We start from the raw sequence: 10,551 nt of genomic DNA on the forward strand, positions 1-10,551 counted from the left end.
CAATATTAGCTATATAAGAGTGTTCTATTCATTCATATAATTCTATACATTCATATAATACAGCCCTAATGGCATAAGACAATATTCAAAAGCTTGAAGAAATGGGTCACAGTTATATAATGCATTAACAGTAAACTTCTGCAAGTTTACTGATTTGAATTAATGTGAGGAATCATGAAAATTCATTGCCCAGGACAGAGAAAAAAATATTTTTCTGTGGTACAAGTGTGTCACATTTGTTTATTGATCGATGAAAGGGAATAAAATTAGACAGTTATTATTTGAACTGAAACAGCATACTTGGTAGGTATGGAAAAATACACATGTTCAGGCCAGGGTAAACACTGTATCCCAGTCAGGTACTCATAAGGATTACAATGCTTCAAAACTTACACTGCTGAAACCGCTCAATTGGAGACAATTTCATAAGGCAGTGGAAGGAAAACAAGCAGCACCTCCAGCTGCCTCTGACAATATTCAAGAAGCAAGAAAACATGTTGGTACATTCGAAGAGCACCCTCGGTTGATCTTAACAATTGCAACATACAGATCACTGATGATAGGTGTTTTTTTTTAAAAAAAGAGAAATTGAAGACCTTTCCCCACTTGCCCCTGGCCATGGCACCAACACACCGTCATCTTTTTTTTTCTGCCATGTCCACATGACATAACCCTTATCTTGTCCCAAGCCAAATGAGATGGGTTTAAGTCATTCTCAGCCGTACCAACGTTAAAGTAGTACTTATTCTGTTACCATCCAAGGGCAGACTCATGGTGTGTAAAATCTGTTGGGCTGTACCTTGGAGGAAAGTCAATTATTGTTACTGACTGGGAACAGAGGCAATAGAGGCAGAATAGCATTTGGCAAAGGAGACTGTGGATTTCATGCAAGGCTACTGTAGTTGTCTCCTAATTCAAGGATGGACGGACAAGCAGTTCAACTCAAAGTGGGAAAAGGCTAAAAAAGGGTGGAATATGAATCGAAATCAGTGATGCAGTATACATTCTGTGAATTCTAGATGTATACATTAAACCAGCCAAAAATAAGTGAATTCAAACCTCTATCTTATTCTCAAGAAAAGGAGATCACATTTGCTAACAGTTTAATTATAAATAAACTGAAGACTTTTCCACCAGATTATTTCAGTGGATCTGAGAAAAAGAAAGGAACTGCAACCAACAGATACTAAATGTTAATGTTTGGAATTATGACAGCAAATAAACAGATAAATAGAAGTCCCATAAAAGAAGAGAGGGAGCCTCGAAGAATCCCAGCTACAGCAACGCTTGCAGGGAATGAAATCCAACGGGCGCTCAGTGCCCTACCGAGGGCGCCCGCCGTTGTCCTGTGATAATTCCTGAAGGGCGGCTCTTAAGTAAGGCTTGGAAAAGAAACAAGGGAGGAGGCTGGGGAGCAGAAGGGGCATCCTACCTGATGATGTCGTCTTGGTGCCCCAGGTAGAATTTCTGCCGGTGCTCCCGGGGGCTATAGACCACGCCAACCCCCGCCACAAAATAAACGATCTCTTTGGCGGCCGTGTAGTAAAGGTTGTTGCGGCATTGGTGACCTCGGTAGCCATAAACCCACTCCAGCCTCAAGTGGCAATTCGGGGGACTTCGGTCAGCCATGCCTCTCCGTTCCCCGCTGGAGGTCGGATCCTTTCCGCCGGTGCCCCAAGGGATGGAGGGAGGGCGGGGGATTTCAGTCGGCCCTCTGCGCCAGGATCGGGGTCTCCTTCCGCTTAATCCTGAGCCGCCAACATGGAATCGTCTCATGCAGCCGCCGCCGCCGCCGCCGCCGCCGCCAATCCGTCCGCCTCACTGAAAGCGTCGCGCGCCGCGCTGAGCCCCGATCCTCCCGGCAGTGCCTCTGCTGTTGTCGCCGCTAGACATGGCTGCACGGCGGCAGAACGGCCCCCACTGTCCGAGTGCTGTATTATCCACCTGCTGGGCCCGACAGCCGCCCCGGCGCGACAGAGACACAAACTGCAGGGCGAAACAGGCGAAATCCCCGACCGTCCCCGCCGCGGTGGTGCGCGCGGCCACTTCGCTGCGTCTCCGTCCTCCCGAACCCCGCGAGCGCTTCGCCCGCAACGTCAATCCTTCCCCTCTCTCCTCACTGCGGCTGCGCAGTCCCTTCACCTTGGCGCCGGCCCGCGCTCCCCTTCTCTTTCTCCCAAAGGCTGCCTGTACGTCGGCAGGCGGCGCGGGGGGGGGGGCGTGGGTCTCGTCCCTTTCTTTGAGGCGATTTCGGCTGGCCGGTTTTCATTTCTTTTTAAATTTTGAGCAGCCAGCCCTTCAAAGCCAGGTTTTCCCCGGGCAGTCCTGGTCCGTCCTCGCGTCTTCTACGAGCCACACGAAGAGAAAACAAGCGGAAAAGAGAGAGGCGAGGCTGGCTGCGAGAGTCAGCTGCTGTGCAAATGGGAGTAGGAAGAACGCGGTTTTAGAGCAAAGGTTTTCCTAAGAATGTAAATTAGAAACAACAACAAAACACCCTTCCGAGTAAGGAACCAAACTGCTGTTTCAGAACTAGCAGAATCACTCTTTTTCCCATAGTAAAATGTCTATAAACGCAGATTTCGTTGTCCTGAGATGCCATTTGATTTTGAAAAGCTGCGAAGTTTCATCCTTGGTATGGATAAACATTCAAGCTGTAAAACAGCATAGCCAGTAGCTATGTGTATCTTAAAGTTTTCTAGCTAAGTGCATTTTAAAACGCAGCACTTAAGTGCAGCCGCAGCCTTGTTTCCTAAACCACCTAAAGGCAAACACGTCAAAAATCCTAGAGAAATTTGCTCTGAAAGGTACTTCATTATTTTCCCTCCTTTCAGCCGTCTAGAAACAGTTTCCATTAATCATTCACTCTCAAAGTGCAGCACGGTGCAATATTCTATGCTCTCCTTGATGCTTCTCAATTCATTTACAAGTGGTTTTTATCCTGATATGGAGCCAATTACTTTAAAGTGCCAGAAAGATACTGTATGTGGTTCAGTGAATAAATAGCTAACTCCAGGTGCTAGACTTGAATACATACACAAATGCACATTATTCATATCAAGACTTTCAAGATACAAATCCTATCCTATCTATTTTTTTTTTTAAAAAGAATGAGTAATATTTTAAAATAGAAAGAAAACAAAATTCTGAATTTTTCCTACAGGGCATTTAAGAAAGATGGTGAAAATGTGAGCCTAGCAAGGTAGACTTCTGGATGATCTTTGCTTGAGTCTGAACTTGATTGTCAAAATCTTATGCTATTTGCTCACTTATTTGGGAATAATTTCATGTGATTTCATTCGCAAACTATGCAGTAGAAAAGGATGGTACACAGCATGTGAGAAATGCTTCTTTTTACCATGACCACACCAAGCAGCTTCTTCAGTCTGGGCAAAGGTTGGTAAGGAGACCCCATATATGTCTTCCAGGATATCAAGTGGAGTACCACAAGTTCCTGTCTTATGACTTCAATTGTTTGATATTTTTCTTGCTAATGGATGAAGGAGTTGAGGGTTTAATTATATTTGCGGATGACACAAAACAGGAGGAGTGACTAATATTTTAGAAAAGAAAGAGATTTAAAAGGGTAAAAATAGGTTTTTACAGATGTATTTACAGGAACATAGGGTCCAGATTATGGTAAGCAATTGTCCCATCTACTTTCCCTTGTTCAGGACCTAGTATTCAATTCCACGCACTGCAGTCTAATCAGAACATCAACAAATTAGAGTTCTGAAGACTAAGATAATGAGGGGACAGGAAATCAAGTCCTGCAAGGAGTGATTAAAGGAACTGGGTAGGTGTAGTTTGATGGGTCATTGCCATATAGAAGAGGAAGTGAATCAATCAGATTCCAAGTAAGAGTAGACACCAACCAACTACCTAGCTCTCTAAATTGCTGCACTGAAATGTAGAGTAGCAAATTGAACTGGGCCACCAGAACAATGGTTCCCATTGTATTGCTGGCAACACTTTTTCCCAATTTACAGAAAAACTGAAATAAAGAGAATGGCTAGAATACAGACAGATTCAGCTTGCATTAAAATTAGCTGATTGAGATGCATTGTACACAATGGAACTCCTCTAGGTGGTTAATGGTGCAGTAAACCCAGCCTATCTGCATACAAAATCTATCTTGCATTATGCCTGACAGAATTAATTCTCCATCTGCTTTGCAGCTGAGAATCATGAAAAGATTAACAAGCTTTTCACATATGCATACTAAGCATATGAATATATCAAGCTTCTATATGGAAAGTCAGATTTTTGGACTATACAGCCAACTAAGTATATTTTATTTACCAATAGCTGGCAAAATTCCTGAGTTATTTTATTTATTTTATTTCCTTTATTTGTATGTTATGCATTCCCAAAGGAGAATTCTCTCTCTCTCTCTCTCTATCTCTATCTCTGATATAACTGCTCTCCATATTTTATATTATGTGTTATTATACTGGAATTCTTTAACTATTTGTCAAAGTACACTGCTTTTTGTTGGCAAACAGGAATTGCAGGAATTATTTCTGGCATAAATACGTTGTATAGTTGCGAAGTTCAAAACTAAGGTATCCCTAATGTAGCAGGTAGTATCTAAGATCCTAACTAGTAGTTAATATACTACAACTGCATTAGGGAATAAGTCACAATAAAGTTTGACTCTGAGTAAGTATCTAAAGAATGATGTTGCAGAACTTATATATAAGCATACAGATTTAATGTTTCTAAAAGCCACTGAAAATGTGTCCTGAATGATAAAATAATATAGCATGTTCATTTTAATGTTTTAACAATCCACTAATATTAAATGCCCCAATCTTTCCATTAAATAAGATGATCAAACATCATAAAATAATTCAGAGTATTGACTGAAGAGATTAATCTTAATTCTTTTTCTAAAGGCAGATGAAGTGGACCTACTAACACCCAGCGATGATTAAAAAGAACATGTAGCTATTTTACATTTCCCCCCTCAGCACTATCTTTCAAATCATGAGGTACAAAAAGCATTGTGAAAAACACTCAGCACACTTGCATAACATGGCTATTATTTATGAATACGTATAAGACATCTACCAGATGCAAACATTTATATTAAACACCAACAACCTACATTGCATATGAAAACCTGAACATACTTTCAAATGCAAACGTAATGCCAGATTCACTTATTATGCTGCTTTTCCTGTGAATGTTTTTTCATAGAAAACCTGATTTCCATCTCTCAGCCAAGTCTGATTTGAACTGACAGCATAATTAAATATAGAACTCTTCTAAATTCTGGTTTTATCACTGCAGTTGAAGATAAAGCATACTGTGGTTTAAGATTTTGTAAACCAAAACAACAATTAAACAATACTTTAATTATGAATTCCCCTTTTTAGATGTTATTGAATAATAATAGCACATACTGAATAGAATAAAATAAAATGTGCTGAATAAATTTTTTTATTTGTAAGCTGCCCAGAGTCATTTTTATAGTGAGATGGGCAGTGTATAAAATAAATAAATAAATAAATGAAATTATAAAGTGTTTAGATTAAGAATTTATTGATACATATAAATATTCCATTGAACATTTAATACAGTTAAAAATAGAGTACCATGGAGGAATTGTTTAACAGGGATCTTGAAATAAAACATGCAAACACCATCTGGAGTTAATGCACTGTGTGATATGGATGGGCAGATTCTAGTGGGACTGTCTCTTAAGTAAATGGGGAACCACTGCAATGGGAAACAAACTATTTAGAAATTCAGTAAATATAACAAATGAATTAGTAATAATTGGAAACAGGATTTAAATAGATCCATAATGATTAAAAGAGGTTTGCTAAATTCACGGCCAAGTCACCATTGTAAGGCATTTTTAAGCACCTAATTTCCCCTCATTGAGAAAGGATAATATAGCAGAATTGGTTCAGCCTATATAGTGGAAGGCTGGAGGTCTCAAACTTCCTCTCCCAGGATCCCTTTGGATCTCCACCTCCTGGCCCCACCTCCCTTTTTGGGATAGTGACTAGGTAGTTCCTGCTGCCACTACCTATCTTCCAGGTGACACCTTAGTGGCATCCTTCTCCCTAATAATAATTAACTGAATATGATTATTGGTTAACCATACTTAAATCTGCTTGGTTGGCCATTTTCAGTCCCATAAAAATACTTTTCTAAATTTATAGCCAGCTGTAAATAATGTACAAAAGTGCAGTGTTTCAACAATAACTGACTTCATCTTCAGGCAACTATAAACAAGGGTCAATGAACTTGTAGATGGGTCATGTTATCACTCCTTTACCAAGGTGTCACATGACTAATAATAATACTCATAATAATAAGGAATTCTGCATTCTATGTCCTTCCAAGTTCAGTGATCTGAACTCTACTGAGAAAAAAAAGTAACTGACAGAAATCCTGGCTAGAACATCTATTATACCTCTTTCTATATGAAGAGTAAATTTTCTTCAAGTATACGCTCCTGTTTCCTTTTACCTAATTTCATTTTCCTGCAACTCCAACTTTAATCTGAGGTTCTGGGAATGATGTTAGTCTCCTCTTTTTTCAACCATAGTCCAATATCAGCTTGTTGGTTTTAAAAGGATAACCACTTTTCTATACTCCCAAGAAGGCAGAGGCTGTGATAATCTGTGTGCGTGACAAAGAAGATCCTCCCTTGTGGATATGGGGATATCGAAGTGTCTGTGAATATCTGAGCCTGTTACTGGCAAGGAAGGTACATTCACAACAGATGGCAGTAGAGACAAACAATTATTGGAACCAGATAGTTTAGGATAATTTGAAAGCCAAATTAAATTACGGGGGGTGACTTTTTCAAAGAAGAAACGATTTTGTGGGATATTAAATCTCTACAAAGATAGGATCATGCAAGCCATGGTATTCTCTGTGACACTCTATGGAAGTGAAAGTTGGACTTTGAAGAAGCAGGATAGGAAGAGTATTGATGTTTTTGAACTGTGGTGTTGGAGAAGACTCCTGAGAATACTGTGGACAGCAAAGAAAACAAACAAATGGACCATTGAACAAATCAACCCAGAGTTCTCACTTGAGGCACAAATGACCAGGCTCAAATTATCCTACTTTGGGTGTATTATGTCAAAACCTAGCTCTCTGGAATAAGCTCTAATGCTGAGAAAGGTGGAAGGAAAGAGAAGGAAAGAGCAACCAGTAGCAAGGTGATAGACTTAGTTTGGAAGACCTGAAAGACCAGGTTAGGGACAGATTGTCATAGAGAAAACCTATCTGTGTGGTTGCTAAGAGGCAACAATGATTTGGTGACACCCAATTAATTAATTGGTACAATAAGACAATGATAAATCTATTAACTTAAAACAGATGATCTATCAGAATGAGACTCTATAAAGTTATAACTCAGTCATAACTCTCAGTTGGATTATTGCAATGTGTTCTACATGAGCCTGTCTTTGAAGAGTATTCAGAAGCTTCAGCTAGTTCAGAATGCAGAAGCTCAAGTAATTATGAGCATATCTCAGTAACTCATGTAACGTTCTGCTTCAAATACTGCAGTGGTTACCAGCTGGTTTCTGAGTGCAAGATGTTATTTTAAAGCACTTCATGGCTCAAGTCCTGAACATCTGTGGGACTACCTTCTTTCAGTAACAACTATCTACCCATAAGATCAAGTAGGATGGGCACATTCTAGGTCTCTTTCTTGAGGGACAGCCATCTAAAGGTAACTTGGAGGAGTGCCTTTTCAGTAATGACCACACTTTTGTAGAATAGCTTGCTCCTGTGTGTCTAAATTACTCTTCGCCTTCTGATTTTCAGAAAGTCAATAAAACATGGATGTTTTATCAGACCTTGAGGTTTGGAATGTTATGACTGGTCCCTCTGGCAAAGAATGGTGTTTCTAACATTGAGCTGTTATTAGTTGTATATTCCCATTTTTTACATACTGTTTGTTCTATGGATGTGTTAGATTGTTGTTACTTATGTTCCTTTATTTTGTTTTAATCTGAATATACAAATATGGGAGTCAGAGTTAGTTTTAACTGAAACTGAAACAGGTTTCTAGCTTTATATAATATATATATATATATATATATATATATATATATATATATATATATAGGTAAATAGGTAAAACTTCAGGACTCACTTGAAGACCTGTAATGACTGGCTTGGTAGACAGCCATTGGAACTTGGGGGGGAGGGGGAATACTACAAGGGTTCTATACTTCATGACCACCTGCTCAATTGGCTTGAGAAATAGTCAAGCAGGGAAGGGCCTCCAGTGTTGATCTCAGGTCAGCTGTTGACTGTTGAGTAGGATACGTTACCACAGAGACAGAGTAGGTCAGGTTCTCTCATCATGCTAAGCCATAATGTCATTTGTAAACTATGACTAATGTCTTAGTGTTCAGCTGAATCCAACAATTGCAGTTTATTCAACCATAATTAAAACTCCTATGCATATTTTTCTTTAACTGGCCTGACATTTGTTAATAACACCTAATACCTGAGTGGACTGCTGGAAAGACTCCAAGATTACTGAGATCGGGTGAGAGGGGAAATACAGGACTAAGATATCTGGGCTGCAAATATCTGGGGATAATTCTTGCTGCCATCTAATAGCCATCTGAATTTCTCCAGCTCAGGTAAGTGGATAGGTTAAAAAGTTAAGTATGGATGAATGTATCAAATGAAACAGCCATTTAAATGCTGCTTATTCCCAAACATTTGAAATAATAATGTTTAAATCTTTATTTTTATTAAAAATGTCAAGGATTTTCAAAACAAAAATAGAATGTGCCCTTTCTCAACAGAAAACTGCAGCGAAGTAAAAATCAAGTGGATATTATAAAAGGTAACACTGAATACAACACATACAGAAAATAAAAATATAATAAATTAACTCTTGGACATCACTTTACAAGTCTGTATAATGAGCAAAGAATTTAGCAACAGTAAGAATCATATGTCTGTTGATAACAGCTGATAGAAACATTGCAAATTAGATACCTATCCAGAGCCCCCTTCCAGTGAATTATTTCAGTTTCACTTGATGTTCACAGCCAACTTCAGCCTGCCATTCTATAATTAATACAATGACAATACAATTATAAAGGTATTAATTCTGTACAACATGTAATCAGTAATAACAAAAAACAATGACTTGGTACAAAGATCACACTATCATATTTACCCCAAAGGAAAATTACCTTGAATTTAAGAATATCCTTTCCCTCCAAAAAGGAATGGTAAACAGAAAAGTATTATTATAAATATTGACAAAAATCCTGTACAATGTTCACTTCCCCATTTTGTCAAACTAAGATTGCAAACATCAGCTGAAATAAATCCTGTATATTTCTTCCTTTTCAAAAAATACTTGTGTATGTGTGTTCATTGTCCACATATACCTGCCAAAAGCCATAGAAAAGAAATTGTAAGATTCTCCATTTATAACATCAATTGATCCCAATTATCTCTCACATAGAGACACATCCATACATACATTTCCTTCCTTTCTTCTTTCTGGCAAAACAGAAGGGTAAGGGGGAAAAGAGGATAGCAAACTTGAAAAGAAGAGGTAACTGGAGACATATGGAAAGAAAAGGGAAGGAAATCCAAACAAGACATTTGTAGTACAGTTGTACCTGCACTTCCTGCCTATTCCTTTCTTTTCAACAGTTGAAAAGGTGGGGGATTAAATCCAATCCAAAATCCAGTCCAAGTCCAAATGTTGTTTGTCAGATTCTTTGAACTCCTCAACTCATTTTGGTTTCTTGAATAGACCACAGTTAAGGAAATTGCACTTTACCTTGACCTGTGAAACATCACTAAATCAGATTATTAGTTTAAGTAGGTATTACAATTCAGGCAGGGGTGAAGGACAGCTCCCTCCCTGTTCCCATCACCATTTTATCATCAATAATAATAAACCTTTGAAGTAGATTAAGCAGAGACAAATTGTTCCCAGAGTTTTCAGAGGTAACCCAATTTCCGGGATTTTGCATAACACACTGAACCATAAAGTAACCACACAGTACATTCTCACACATCAAGCAATAATTTAGCCTCTCAAGTTTTAACTTGGCTAAACATCACGAAATACATTTATCTTCCTGTGACTAATCAAAGATAATTTTTTAACGGCTATTGTGAAATAAAATTATTTTAACTCCATTTCTCCAAGTAGTTTCCTCTGCAAAATTTATGAAGTTCAAATCATGAACCAACCACACATGAAAATTTCTTGATTCTGCAGCTACAAAAGCTGCTACTTTAGCATTTCTCGTGCCACGTAATGAGAGGAAACCTGTCAGAAACCCCTAATGTCCCGAAGGGAGAGGGGGAAATCAAGCACAAAGGCAGAGAAATAGGACATTGGCTCGCAAGCCGGAAAAATTTCAGCAGCCATTGCTGGCGCTGAAAGAAGCTTTCAGCTTGCCTGCCGGTCTGTCTTCTTCCCCCAAGACAAGAACGAAGAGCGCGCTCCCCGTCCCTGACTCTTCAGGCAGTTGCTTAGGCGCCTTTGTTTCGCCAAGGACCCTGGCTAGCGTTGCTGGGCAAAGCGAA

At 39.0% G+C, this 10,551-nt stretch overlaps 1 protein-coding gene across 4 annotated transcripts in view; it reads right to left on the bottom strand.

Annotated features, from left to right (window-relative positions):
* Window positions 1–1,954, bottom strand: part of EML5 (EMAP like 5) — a 93,673-nt gene extending 91,719 nt beyond the window's left edge. For all 4 annotated transcript variants that reach the window (XM_063290209.1, XM_063290205.1, XM_063290206.1 and 1 more), the window contains exon 1: window positions 1,433–1,954. In XM_063290209.1, the coding sequence (XP_063146279.1) occupies window positions 1,433–1,776 (344 nt within the window). In that variant the 5' untranslated portion in view covers window positions 1,777–1,954. The remainder of the gene's footprint in view (window positions 1–1,432) is intronic.
* Between the last annotated feature and the right edge of the window lie 8,597 nt (window positions 1,955–10,551).

This window comes from Candoia aspera, chromosome 1 (assembly GCF_035149785.1).
Source record: "Candoia aspera isolate rCanAsp1 chromosome 1, rCanAsp1.hap2, whole genome shotgun sequence".
NCBI lineage: Eukaryota > Metazoa > Chordata > Lepidosauria > Squamata > Boidae > Candoia > Candoia aspera.